Genomic DNA, 14,695 nt, shown 5'->3' with positions numbered 1-14,695 from the left:
AAAAAGTGGTGGTTCCTTCAACTCAAATATTAGCAAGTATCCATTAGCAAGTATCCATTAGAATAATATTAATCATTATTTCAGATTTAATTCATCTTAAATCATTGTAATTTAAATTCATATTAAATTAAGCACAATGACACAGGCCAATGACAATGCAGCACAGATTAAAAATGAAAAATACAAAACTACAGCAACATATGTAGTAAATCAGCCATTCCTCAAAGTCTGCACGGCTATAGAAGCCGCAGTCTGTTGTGCCTATGTGAACATCACACAGAGCCCCTCTAATAATATTTTACACTACATGTAAAAGAACATGTAATGCTTTCTCTTTAACTTTATACTTTAAACATAAAAATAATATATTCCCATGGCTTTTATAATAAAGAAATATCAACAAATATCTATCTTTCTTGCTTGTTGTGTGGACAACCTATAGAGGCTCCCCTGCAATGCATCCCAGGGGGCCCCAGACCCCACTTTGGGAACCACTGTAGTACACAATTCACATTTTAAAGGAGAACAAAATACCTTTATTCATCAGATTTTGATACTCTAAATAGGCCATATTAAACATTACATGTTACTGACCTTTTCAGAAAAATCTGTATGTTCGGAAAATAAGATAAAAGGCAAGGATATTTAAATGCACTTGCCTGGCCAGAAACAGAAGAACTCTTTCACAACTTGAACCCAATGTACCAATGTTACACAACTGAAGGAGCCACCACAACAATGTTTTGGGCCTGGCCTGTAGTGAATCTGGTAAGGACCAAAAACTGTTCTACCATACGAATAACTCAGTAGTAAACTAGGACACCACCTCTTCGTGTGAGCACCCAGCTCCTTAGACCTTAGGACCTGCTCAAAGCAGGTCCTAAGGTCAGCCAGCCCTGGCCAGAGGAGCCTTCTCTGAGCCATGAAGCACAATAACAACAGGCTGCTTTCCAGACAATAGTCTTTAGACCAGCAATATGCACAAGACACAAGGCACATGTGCACAGGTTCAGGGGGTTAGCTCAAAGTATTTTACACAAGGATCGTACAGCAAAAACTACAACTAGCCTACAATGACAAGTTTTAGCAGACTACTATTATAGACTAGTTGACAGACTCGAGTCTCTTTAGCCCAGTGTCATGCGAGCATGCACGCGCACCTGCATGCACACACACACAAAAACAGAGGATGGTAGTGGCTCTCACACTGCAGTGGTAGTAAACAATCAGCCAGTCCCCTTTGTCCACACGTTAAACCACACCCCCTCCTTTTGTCATCCCCTCCATCCCCCCCGTTCCCCCATGTCTGCTGCCACTGCTCAATAAGCGCTCTTTAATTTTTAAACCACTGCCTCACCACATGCCTGCTCAATATCTGCTACTACCACTCTACTACTGCACTACTTGGCAATACGTTGTGTTTTTCGTGGTGACTAATAGTGAAACGTTGTGCTGCTACAGCTAACTAGCAGCAGCTAACAAGCTAAGGGTCCCTTTAGTAGCAGAGATGCAGAAGAACAGCGATGCTCTGTACCTTATTGGACAGTTTCCTCTTTTCTAGACAAAAATAGGGTCCGGTTGTGATCCGGCTGGGTTCTGGTTTGGGTCCGATTCTCTCTTTTGCAGCTCTCTCTCTGTCCTTTCTCTCCTCAGCGCTCCTCCTCCCGCTCACACTCAGGCGTCGTCCTCCTCCGTTCTCACACATACACACAAATAAGGATCCAGCCAAGGCCTTCCCACAATCCCTTGCAGCACACAAAGACAAGGGGGTGTAACCAATCACAGGCTTTGGACTTCCAGTCTCTTCTGTGTCTCCTCCCTCCCGGAGTAATGGCCAGAGTTCCTTGTGGCAAACTGCCAAAGGGGTTGCCATGACGATGTGGTTCTCATGTATGATCCTGTATGTATCCCTCTATGCCACTCAATATTTCTGTTTCTCTCTGTGCCCTTCTGTCTGTGTCTGTGTGTGTCTGTGTGTGTCTCTCTCCCCCCTCTCTCTCCCCCTCTCCCTCTCCTTCTCTCTCTCTCCCTTTCCCTCTCTCCCTCTCCCTCTCGCCGCAGTACTACAGCTGGTTCTGCTGTGACCCACTTAAAAGTGCACAGAGAATGTAGGACACGCTGGTACATGGGCTCACATACACAAGTACTATGCCATCTAGGTACTAGAACATTTTTAGTACTGAGGCACTAAAGCACCTGTAATAACTACAGCACTGAGGTCGTACAGCATGGGTGTTAAAGTCTGTATAAACCACAGCACTGAGGTCCTACAGCAGGGGTTGGCAAACTTTTGACACGGGCCACAATGGGTTCTAAAATTTGACAGAGGGGCCGGGCCAGGATATATATGTGTATATTACATTAGAGATTTGGCCTGTAACCTGTAGCAAGGCATGAATATGCAAGACTCATTGTACAAATTGTTTTCCAAATGCATTAATTAAATTCATTTATTAAATTCCAGTTAAATGAACACAGCAGAAAAAGTTTGAACAAGGTTTACACTTACTAATATAATTTGGTCACGCTGGCGGGCTGGATTAATAAGCCCTAAGGGCCGTGTGTGGCCCCCGGGCCGTAGTTTGCCCATGTCTGTCCTACAGCATGGGCACTAAAGTCTGTATAAACTACAGCACTCAGGTCCTACAGCATGGGTACTAAAGTATATACAGACTTAAATACCAATGCTATAGGACCTCAGTGCTGTAGTTTAGGTCCTACAGCCTGGGTAGTAAAATCTGTACAAACTACAGCACTCAGGTCTTACAGCCTGGCACTAAAGCACCCGTACATACTACAGCACTGAGGTCCTACGGCATGGATACTAAAGCACCTGTACAAACTACAGCACTGAGGTCTTACAGCATGAGCACTAAAGCACCTGTACAACCTACAGAACTGAGGTCCAACAGCATGGTCTCTAAAGGCTGTACAAACTACAGCACTCAGGTCCTACAGCATGGGTACTAAAGCACCTGTACAACCTACAGAACTCAGGTCCTACAACATCGGTACTAAAGCACCTGTACAAACTACAGTACTGACGTCCTACAGCATGGGTAGTAAAGCACCTGTACAAACTACAGTACTGACGTCCTACAACATGGGTAGTAAAGCACCTGTACAAACTTCAGCACTGACGTCCTACAACATGGGTACTAAAACACCTGTACAAACTACAGCACTCAGGTCCTACAGCATGGGTACTAAAGCACCTGTACAACCTACAGAACTCAGGTCCTGCAACATCAGTACTAAAGCACCTGTACAAACTTCAGCACTGACGTCCTACAACATGGGTACTAAAACACCTGTACAAACTACAGTACTGACGTCCTACAACATGGGTACTAAAACACCTGTACAAACTACAGTACTGACGTCCTACAACATGGGTGCTAAAGCACCTGTACAAACTACAGTACTGACGTCCTACAACATGGGTGCTAAAGCACCTGTACAAACTACAGTACTGACGTCCTACAACATGGGTGCTAAAGCACCTGTACAAACTACAGAAATTAGGTCCTACAGCATGGGCTCTAAAGGCTGTACAAACTACAGCACACAGGTCCTGCAACATGGGTACTTAAGCACCTGTACAACCTACAGAACTCAGGTCCTACAACATCGGTACTAAAGCACCTGTACAAACTACAGTACTGACGTCCTACAGCATGGGTAGTAAAGCACCTGTACAAACTACAGTACTGACGTCCTACAACATGGGTAGTAAAGCACCTGTACAAACTTCAGCACTGACGTCCTACAACATGGGTACTAAAACACCTGTACAAACTACAGCACTCAGGTCCTACAGCATGGGTACTAAAGCACCTGTACAACCTACAGAACTCAGGTCCTGCAACATCAGTACTAAAGCACCTGTACAAACTTCAGCACTGACGTCCTACAACATGGGTACTAAAACACCTGTACAAACTACAGTACTGACGTCCTACAACATGGGTGCTAAAGCACCTGTACAAACTACAGTACTGACGTCCTACAACATGGGTGCTAAAGCACCTGTACAAACTACAGTACTGACGTCCTACAACATGGGTGCTAAAGCACCTGTACAAACTACAGAAATTAGGTCCTACAGCATGGGCTCTAAAGGCTGTACAAACTACAGCACACAGGTCCTGCAACATGGGTACTTAAGCACCTGTACAAACTACAAAACTGAGGCCCTACAGGATGGGTACTAAAACACCTGTACAAATACAGTACTGAGGTCCTACAGCATTATGGAAGTGGAAAAAAACACAAAGTGTGGTTTGGCAGTCAAGTATATGTAAGTATATTACAAGGAGTAATATTACACAATATAAAAAAAAAAACCATCTGTACATCACAACAGACAAATCCTTGAAAAGGGGGCATTTCGCAAAATAGACTTTTTGGAGCTTTTTACCATGTTATAACATTCTCTCACCAAAAACATGCCTGGAGTGTTATCCATGCATGTTTGCTTAATCTTGCAATCTTTCATAGTGATCTAAATATATTATTACCAATTAATAGCCCCTCTTTAAAAGGTGATGAGGCTAGCACTCTCACCACACAGCAAGAAGGCCCTGGGTTTGACCCCCAGGTGACCAGTGCAGAATTTGCATATTCCATGTCTGTGAGATTCCTCTGTTAACTCCGGGTTTTCTAATGCTAAACAAGCAGGCTTGGGCATTGTTTGTAGTAGGACTGCAGACATTTAGGAATACCAGGTGCAGTATGGGCCATAGTGGCTCAAGGGTTGGTTTACTCTTCCACCCACCTAAAATCAGTGAAGTGATACCCACTCGGATCAGTGCTGCTGTCTATTTGGGCAAAGCACTCCACTTACTTTGCTTATGTGTTATGTGGTGTGTGAGTGATTGGTGATGGTCGGAGAGCCCGATGGCACAGATTGGCATCTTGGTATCTTGAAAAGTACAATACAAATCCAATACACTAGCAAAAGCAGAATAAGTAGAATAAGTGTCTATAGTGACATTCACGGATACTGCATTTCAAGTGGAGGTCCGTGCCCTATGGTGCAATCTGATGGCCAGCAGACAGGCCATGGTCATCTGCATTTGAAAGGCCCTTTGGGTCTTTCTGGGGCTTATTCTCATAGACAGGAGTGAGGACAAGAGGCCATCCAGCATGTCTTACACAAATGTAACTTCCTGAAGATCTATGCTTCTGCTTATAAGACAACCGGAACAACTGCACTGGACCATATGACAAAAAAAACAATCTGACATTGACAAATCTCAATTTTGATCCTAGTTCAAAATAACTTTCAATATTCGTTCACTGAAGATAAACAATACAGACTTTAAATCATTGCAGGGTTGACACAAAAAGTCTGAACTCTGTTCTAAACTACTTGCTTTAACTGAGAGGACAGGATATGAACCTTTTGATTAAAAAAGACCCAAACTGATTATTTACAATTCTAAAATTGCTCTGGATTAAAATGTGAGAGATTCCACAACAACCTGCATTCATTCTGACAACAACCAATTTGTAATTGCTTTTAATAGACTTAATAGAGTTTTAATAGACTGTACATGTACACATTTGTATGAAGTCATGTCTGATTCTGGCTGTGTATCCTGGTTGTGTGTCTGTTTGATTGTCTGTGTGGCTGTGTGGCTGTGTGGCCTGGCTAAGTGGCTGTGAGTCTGTGAGTCTGTGAGTCTGTGAGTCTGTGAGTCTGTGAGTCTGTGAGTCTGTGAGTCTGTGAGTCTGTGAGTCTGTGAGTCTGTGAGTCTGTGAGTCTGTGTGTCTGTGTGTCTGTGTGTCTGTGTGTCTGTGTGTCTGTGTGTTTATATGTCTATATGTCCCGTGAGTCTGAGTCTGTGTGTCTGTGTGTTTATGTCTATATGTCCCGTGAGTCTGTGTGTCTGTGTGTTTATATGTCTATATGTCCCGTGAGTCTGTGTGTCTGTGTGTCTGTGTGTCTGTGTGTCTGTGTGTCTGTGTGTCTGTGTGTCTGTGTGTCTGTGTGTCTGTGAGTCTGTGAGTCTGTGTGTTTATATGTCTATATGTCCCGTGAGTCTGTGTGTCTGTGTGTCTGTGTGTCTGTGTGTCTGTGTGTTTATATGTCTATATGTCCCGTGAGTCTGTGAGTCTGTGTGTTTATATGTCTATATGTCCCGTGAGTCTGTGAGTCTGTGAGTCTGTGAGTCTGTGTGTCTGTGTGTCTGTGTGTCTGTGTGTCTGTGTGTCTGTGTGTCTGTGTGTCTGTGTGTCTGTGTGTCTGTGTGTCTGTGTGTCTGTGAGTCTGTGAGTCTGTGAGTCTGTGAGTCTGTGTGTTTATATGTCTATATGTCCCATGAGTCTGTGTGTCTGTGAGTCTGTGAGTTTATATGTCTGTGAGTCTGTGAGTTTATATGTCTGTGAGTCTGTGTGTCTGTGTGTATGTCTGTGTGTGTGAGTCTGTGTGTATGTCTGTGTGTCTAAGAGTCTGTGAGTCTGTGCGTCTGTGCGTCTGTATGTCCCATGTGTCTGTGTGTGTCTGTGTGGGTGTGTCTGTGTGTGTGTGTCTGTGTGAGTCTGTGTGAGTCTGTGTGAGTCTGTGTGAGTCTGTGTGTGTCTGTGTGTGTCTGTGTGTGTCTGTGTGTGTCTGTGTGTGTCTGTGTGAGTCTGTGTGAGTCTGTGTGAGTCTGTGTGAGTCTGTGTGAGTCTGTGTGTGTCGGGGTGAGTCTGTGTGAGTCTGTGTGAGTCTGTGTGAGTCTGTGTGAGTCTGTGTGAGTCTGTGTGAGTCTGTGTGAGTCTGTGTGAGTCTGTGTGAGTCTGTGTGAGTCTGTGTGAGTCTGTGTGAGTCTGTGTGAGTCTGTGTGTTTATATGTCTATATGTCCCGGGAGTCTGTGAGTCTGTGTGTCTGTGTGTCTGTGTGTCTGTGTGTCTGTGTGTCTGTGTGTCTGTGTGTCTGTGTGTCTGTGTGTCTGTGTGTCTGTGAGTCTGAGTCTGTGAGTCTGTGAGTCTGTGTGTTTATATGTCTATATGTCCCATGAGTCTGTGTGTCTGTGTGTCTGTGAGTTTATATGTCTGTGAGTCTGTGAGTTTATATGTCTGTGAGTCTGTGTGTCTGTGTGTATGTCTGTGTGTGTGAGTCTGTGTGTATGTCTGTGTGTCTAAGAGTCTGAGTCTGTGCGTCTGTGCGTCTGTATGTCCCATGTGTCTGTGTGTGTCTGTGTGTGTGTGTCTGTGTGTGGGGGTGTGTGTCTGTGTGTGTCTGTGTGAGTCTGTGTGAGTCTGTGTGTGTCGGGGTGTGTCGGGGTGTGTCGGGGTGAGTCTGTGTGAGTCTGTGTGAGTCTGTGTGAGTCTGTGTGAGTCTGTGTGAGTCTGTGTGAGTCTGTGTGAGTCTGTGTGAGTCTGTGTGAGTCTGTGTGAGTCTGTGTGAGTCTGTGTGAGTCTGTGTGAGTCTGTGTGAGTCTGTGTGAGTCTGTGTGTCTGTGTGTTTATATGTCTATATGTCCCGTGAGTCTGTGAGTCTGTGTTTATATGACTATATGTCCTGTGTGTCTGTGTGTGTCTGTCTGTCTAAGAGTCTAAGAGTCTAAGAGTCTAAGAGTCTAAGAGTCTAAGAGTCTAAGAGTCTAAGAGTCTAAGAGTCTAAGAGTCTAAGAGTCTAAGAGTCTAAGAGTCTGTGAGTCTGTGAGTCTGTGAGTCTGTGAGTCTGTGAGTCTGTGAGTCTATATGTCCCGTGTGTCTGCGGGGTCTGGCTATGTGTCTATGTGGGGTCTGGCTATGCGTCTATGTGGGGCCTGGCTATGTGTCTGTGTGTCTGTGCGTCTGTGTGTCTGTGTGTCTATGTATCTGCGTGTCTGTGGGGCCTGACTATGTGTCTATGTGTCTGCATGCCTGTGTGCCTGCGTGCCTGCGGGGCCTGGCTATGTGTCTGCCTGTCTGCGTGTCTGCATGTGCCTGTGTGGCTATGTGTCTGTGGGGCCTGGCTATGTGTCTGCGTGCCTGTGTGTGCCTACGTGGCTATGTGTGTCTGTGTGTGTCTGTATGTGTCTGTGTGTGTCTGTGTGTGTCTGTGTGTGTCTGTGTGTGTCTGTGTGTGTCTGTGTGTGTCTGTGTGTGTCGGGGTGTGTCGGGGTGTGTCGGGGTGTGTCGGGGTGTGTCGGGGTGTGTCGGGGTGTGTCGGGGTGTGTGTCGGGGTGTGTGTCTGTGTGTGTCTGGCTATGTGTCAATGTGTTTGTGTGTCTGCATGTCTGCGTGCCTATGTGCCTGCGTACCTGTGTGATTGTGGGGCCTGGCTATGTGTCTACATGTCTCCATGTCTGCGTGTTTGGGTGCCTGTGTGTCTATGTGTGCTTGTGTGCCTGTTTGTCTGTGTGCCTATGGCTCTGTGTGTCTGCGTGTCTGCGTGTCTGCGTGTTTGCGTGCCCCTGTGCCTCCATGTCTACGTGCTTGCTTGGCTGTGTCCAGGGCTGGGCTTAAGGCCCCAAGGCCACCAGAGGGTCCCCACGAGCCCATACATTTACATTGAAAATAATGATTGGAAAGGGTTTTTTTTCTGAAAACTAAATGAGACTCCGGTGTTTATATTAGTCTGCATATCCATCTTCTAGTAACTAGATATGTTCTTCTACATTTTTTTTTAAATCAGGCAGTGGTGTGGACAGCTACCTGTTTACACCGGTGTGAAGAGGCCAGAGGAAGATTGTTTTGGGGACAGGACTTTTCAGAGAGGACTCGAAATATGTCCCACTTTACACCATTGGAAACACAAACCAGTGAAGCTGGACGTGTATAATTGTGCAAACAGGATATACATCAGAGCGGCAGAGGACAGCAGATAAGTCTATTTATTACACTGGCTGTTTTTGGTTGTGGCTTGTCCTTTTGTGGTAATTTAATTAGATAAGTTTCTGGCTTTAATATTTACCACTTCCTCTTTGCTGACTGCATTCAAAGCTAACTGCTAACGAGCCACTGTTAGCATAACACTGAGTATTGTCTTACTTTTACCACGTCCACACTTTGACCAATATGGACATGCTATACCTCTTTTAAAAGCTCTGAACCACTCTATTCAGTTGCTAAATGTGTTTGCCAATTATAATAAGTTACAATGCAGCACAAGCAAATAATCGCCAGCACGACTTCGCAATGTTAGCATGCTACTACTGTAAAAACAAGCACTGTGCTGATATCCTCTGTGAACTATAAAAACCTTTAAAGTCCTAAATATTTGGATACTTCATGTGACAGTCACATATGATTACAGCTGCGCTTAATGCGAAGAACAGTTAATGTGCAGCTTTATGGCCATAAAGAGCAAAAAACAAGAGGCAGCACAGTTACAGTGGTATTGGCTCTTGGTATCGGCAGCCCATTGTCGAGTATGAGTACTGGCACCCAATACTGGTATCGGTATCTGTGCATCCCTACTCATTAATATGCACATTTACGTGAAATCACAGCATCCAAAGCCTCACAATAAACATAAAAATAATGTGGTCCTAAAATCCTCTTTTATTTAATGTTCAGTCTGTCTAAATGAGCTGATGATTAAAAATCTGATGTTATGCCCAGGCTGTTTCACTTATGCAACTCTTTCTTTACTTGGATCACTACTTTGTACTTCTTGAGTGATATGATTTTGATAGTAAGTGTGCCCTTGCTTAAGTACATCGTTTGGCTACTCTATCCAATTCTGCATTTTATGACATAAAGAATTGATAAATATAAGCCCACTTTAGTCAACTTGAACACATTAAAATGCCCCAGAAACCAAGAAAAAATGGCAGACCCCCCCTTCCTTACATATTTTTATACTGATATACTTGTGGTTATTGCTGTTGTGTGCCACTAGAATTTGCAGTCTTTTTATCAGTGGTTGTGATGAAGTGGCGAGGGCCCCTGAGGGCACATTCAGTTTAGAACCCCCTAAAGCACATGTGTCAAACTCAAGGCCCGGGGCCAAATGCGGCCCGTTATGTCATTTTTTGTGGCCCGCGAGAAGGTAAATTAAGGCTTGACTGTCATTTTAAAATAAGTCTATACTGCTTTAATGTGTGCATTGACAAACTAATGAGATTATTTGCAAATAATCATCCCAAATTGTTCAGGAAGAGGAAAATTGTCAGCGTGGAAGGCAGTTTCAAGAAAGGTGCTAAAGGTGAATACAAGTTTGTGCTTTAAGGAGAAAATCTGTATGTTTTTTGTGTAATGAGGCGAGGTCGGTACAATCTACGTCGACATTTTGACACCAAACACGGAGCTAAGAATGCAAAAGTTAGCATTCAAGAAAAACAACAAATTGTCCAATAACTAAAAGGCTGTTTTTGAAGCAGTGCCGAAGGTGTGCGCTGACCAGATACACGCTTTTAAAAATGTCATTTTATCAGGAAATACAGTTACACAGAGTTACACAGACACGTAATATTTGCAACTTGAATAATTAATAAATACAGAAACAGTTATTTAACAAGTTTAAAAGTAGTTACATTTATTTTTACATGACATTTGTTTACATTTGGTGACATTTATCCTGTCGCACAGTTACATCTGGCCCTCGATGGCGGTCATTTTGCTGATGTGGCCCTCGGTGAAAATGACTTTGACACCTCTGCCCTAAAGGCTAGGGCCTGCCTGTGTGTGTGTGTGTGTGTCTGTGTCTGCCTGTGTGTCTGTGTTGTTGTATGTCTGTGTGGCCAGGCTATGTGCCTGTTTGTCTGTGTGTTTGTGTGGCTGAGTATCTGTCTGGTTCTGTGGTTGTGTGGTTGTGTGCCTGCGTGTCTGCCTGGCTGTGTGCCTGTGAGTCTGTGAGTCTGTGTGGCTGTGTGGCTGTGTCTGTGTGTCCTGGCTATGTGTGTCCTGGCTATGTGTGTTTGTCTGTGTGGTTATGCAGCTGTGTGTCTGTGTGGTTGTGCAGCTGTGTGTCCGTATGGGTGTGTTGCTGTTTGTCTGTCTGGTTGTGTGGCTGTGTGGTTGTGAGGCTGTGTGTCCTGGCTGTGTGGCTGTTTACAGTATGTACAGTATGTAACTTTCTGGAGGAGGCACAGCACCTGCATGACTTCATTAGAAGTAGAAAGTTAAACATACTCTGAGAGAGACCAATGTACTTTGTTTGGCCCAACCAGCTGCCTAAATATGCATACAGAATATATGCATAAAGCTTTATTTGAACACTTAGTAGTAGACAGGTGTAGTAAACAAGGATGAGTCGAGTACTAAATTCAAAATAGATCATTTGAAGAAAATTACCAAAATCTGCTCTACATATTGCTCCAAAATTATCGGTCATTGGTTTCTCTGGATTCTAAAAAAAATCAGTATCAACCATGAAAAAAACATATCATTCAATTTCTACCACTTAGAGTAAGGACATACATTTGTACAACTGTTTTGAACAAAACCAAAATGAAAAAAATGGCTAAAATACATACTTACTTACATGCTGTGCAACACACATGTGCAACAGTAGAACATGATTTATTTTCTTATCATAAGAAAGTAAAAGAAAAATTCGAATCTGTCAACTGGACAAAAAGAAGCGTGTCCTAAGCAATAGCAATAATTCTTCAAAACAAATTCTTGCCTACAGAACACGTCTCAATGACTAAGGATTACACAATCAGATCAAATGTTACTAGGCATAAACTACTACAGCAGTGTCTGAATTTACACAAGCAAACAAAACACATCACAACTGGGACCAAAATCAGGACCAAACCAGGGCTAGAAAAAAATCAACTCAACATCCAGTACTAGTGTTTTCACAATACTAAAATTTAAAACTCGATTTCGATACTAAGGAATAGATTTGATACTCAAGGGTCAATACCAACCCCGATACCACAATGTTAAAAAAAATCTTTCTTTAGACAATAGAATGTGATTTTCAACATTAAATGGTAGTACTTTCTTTTAGATTGCCATGCGGTCATACATCTGTGTAATCCCTCAGTGGTCCAGGGGCACATATTAGTCTATGTGGTCTGATAAGGCTCAAGATCATTCTAAATCTATTCCAGAAAGGTTCATTTCTGTCCTGTGAATGTGACTTTTTTGTATCAATACTTGCTCAAATGAGTATCTAGTTTTGCTACTAGTTTCAATATTGATTAGTATCTGATTTTCTATAATTTTGACAGCCATATTCAGTACAAAATCAGGACTAAATCAGATGTTTGGGGATACAGACGATGACAAAAGAAACTGCCTAACATACAAAAGCAGATTTTTTTTTTTTTTCACTTGTAAATTAAAGGTGCACTATCAAACTTGACTGGTGAATGGTCCACCCCCTCCTAGTTTCATTGGAGATGTTTTTGTTTTTCCTGGAATGCTCTACAGTATGGGCCCTTTTCACAATACTCCACGAACAGTGTAAATGCTAGGGCTGTAGTTGACTAAAGAAATTCCTGGTCGACTAAAGACATGTCCTGCGGGCATGGCAAGATTGATCAAAACTATTACAGATCTCTATGTATCTGACCCAAACCGCAGTTACAAGACTATACCTGCAAGGGAGTTGGTGCAAAAACTACTATGTATGCAGAAAAAGTACTAGGAAACAATGTATTTATATAAAGTCAGATTAAACTTGATTTACCCTGCCTTTTTACATTTAAATACCAAAAAAAATCTTCAGCTAACTCACTCACTTCTCCTTTTGCTGTTTCCCCATATCAATCCTTATGATCTAAATAGCATAACTGGTCAACTAATACAAATTTGGGTTAACTAAGACACCATCAACAGACAACAGACAGAACTAGGACTACAGCGCTGGTAAATATTTCAAACTTTTGACTGGTAGTGTGCATTTTTAAGTTGGCGTTTGTGTGGCAACGCTAGTGCTAACCTTATCTAATTCAAATGGAACATTAAAAGTTGTAAAAATACAACTAATGAAAAGTTGAATAATTACATTTTATTTATCATAGCATTAGCTTAGGCAGAGACAGAAATGCCTACTTTTAAACACAGACATTTTATCTGGTGTTAAGGTCTTGCTGCATGCCCTTATCCATCTGTAACTGCCCATTATGTGATATTTACAGGTGCAATTTGCTAGTGGAGGGTCCCCCACCTGCTTTTCTCCATGGAAATGTTATTGCTTTACCAGGAATATTCCACAGTTTGGCATTAAAAATATCCATCCCGTGGAGACAAGCAAATGATGCCACCTTGTCACATTACAGGTCTGATTTGTGGAGAGGTAACCCAACACACACACACACACACACACACACAAGAATGCATATTTTTGAAGGTGTTAAGAGAAATAACCATATCATTAAAAAAAAAATACCTTGGGACATTTTAATCTATGTGGAGCCCTACCAACTCCTTGAAAACAAGCAGGTGATGAGCCCTTGAATAGTTAGAACTGACCACAAAACACTGGTTAACATATGGATGCCACTAATAGATCAAAATCATTAAGACGTTCTACTCATTCATCTCAATTCATATCATTAGCCAACAAATTTGAAAGGAACAGTAGGCTAAGTGAGATTTTGATTTAAAATTTTAAATGACCTGTGTCTGGAGATACGATTTAGACATGGTCAAATCAAATGTTGTTACTGCAGCTACACCTGCTCCACATGTGTGCGCAAGAGGCTGAAACAAGAGGCTGAAAGAAGAGGCCTTACCCAGGTATTTGATGGTGAATCCCCGCGGGGGGTTGAGGGACCTCCGCATCCAGCCCTCTCTCAGGACCTCCAGGTGATCCTCCTTCCCCTGGATCAGAAGCACATGCTCGTCTATCCATCCCAGGAAGAATGTCTCGGAGACGGCCTCGGTGATGCGCTGGTTCCACACTCGCTGTTGCGCGTTCTCCGCTTTAAAATCAGCGAAGATCTCATATCCTGTGTGGTGTCTGGGCAGCTCCTCGCTCTCAGACACACGGCTCGTCCCCACACCCCCTTCACAACCGTTTCTGCTCAATACTATAGCCAGGGAGTGCGGGGCTATTTGTAAAAACGACTCCATCGATACTTGTCCACCTTAGCTTCTCACAGATTCCATTGTCTTCATGAGAAAAACATATGTTAGACCGGGAAAGGCTCCATAGTAATGCCCCCAATTCTAAGCGCTGATGTGCAGAGATACGTGAAGCTAGCCCGCTAGCTTCAGCCCGCTAGCTCCAGCCCGCTAGCTCCAGTTAGCCTCTTTTCATCAAACCCATCTCCTGTGATTCCGGTGCTTCCTTTGGACGATACACGACTGGTACCGACTCACGCATTTACACCGCGTGTGTATCGTGCTCGGGGCAGACAAAACGAAAGCTGACAAACGCACGGTGGATAAAGGTCGTTGTTAGACGAAGCACCTTCGATTAGCTAAGCTGCTAACAGCATCATAAATGAATCGATCCGATTGAGACGCGCCGAGGTGTCATTCCCGTGCGTACGCAGTGATAGGCTGGTACCGCAGCACCTGTCTGTGGCAGAGTGTGTCCTCGGTGTGGTCCTTGCTCCTCGGCACATCGGCAGGGCGCATCTGGATGTGTGTGCTCCAGGTGCGGCGATGACAGCGGCACATCTGGCTCAGAGCATCAGCACCTCACCGCCTCTCGACGTAGGTTACGCAGCACCATCACACTGCTCTGCACGCTACAGACTGCTGGATACTACTACTGAGCTTCTGTAGGCTGCCACAGATTCACATTTACACGGGGGTGTTCTGTAGGATGTAGGCTAAATACACAGGCACTGTCTAACCTCAAGAGGA

The 14,695-nt window shown here is 43.6% G+C and overlaps 1 protein-coding gene across 1 annotated transcript in view; it reads right to left on the bottom strand.

Moving 5' to 3' along the window:
* Positions 1 to 14,105, bottom strand: part of LOC117377566 (storkhead-box protein 2-like) — a 29,399-nt gene extending 15,294 nt beyond the window's left edge. The window contains 1 exon segment of the mRNA XM_033974013.2: positions 13,615 to 14,105. Within this exon segment, the coding sequence (XP_033829904.1) occupies positions 13,615 to 13,954 (340 nt within the window). The 5' untranslated portion in view covers positions 13,955 to 14,105.
* Between the last annotated feature and the right edge of the window lie 590 nt (positions 14,106 to 14,695).

Source organism: Periophthalmus magnuspinnatus, chromosome 10 (genome assembly GCF_009829125.3).
Source record: "Periophthalmus magnuspinnatus isolate fPerMag1 chromosome 10, fPerMag1.2.pri, whole genome shotgun sequence".
Classification (NCBI taxonomy): Eukaryota; Metazoa; Chordata; class Actinopteri; order Gobiiformes; family Gobiidae; genus Periophthalmus; species Periophthalmus magnuspinnatus.
The sequence above is the reverse complement of the archived record's forward strand: the minus strand, read 5'-3'. Positions and strand labels throughout refer to the sequence as shown.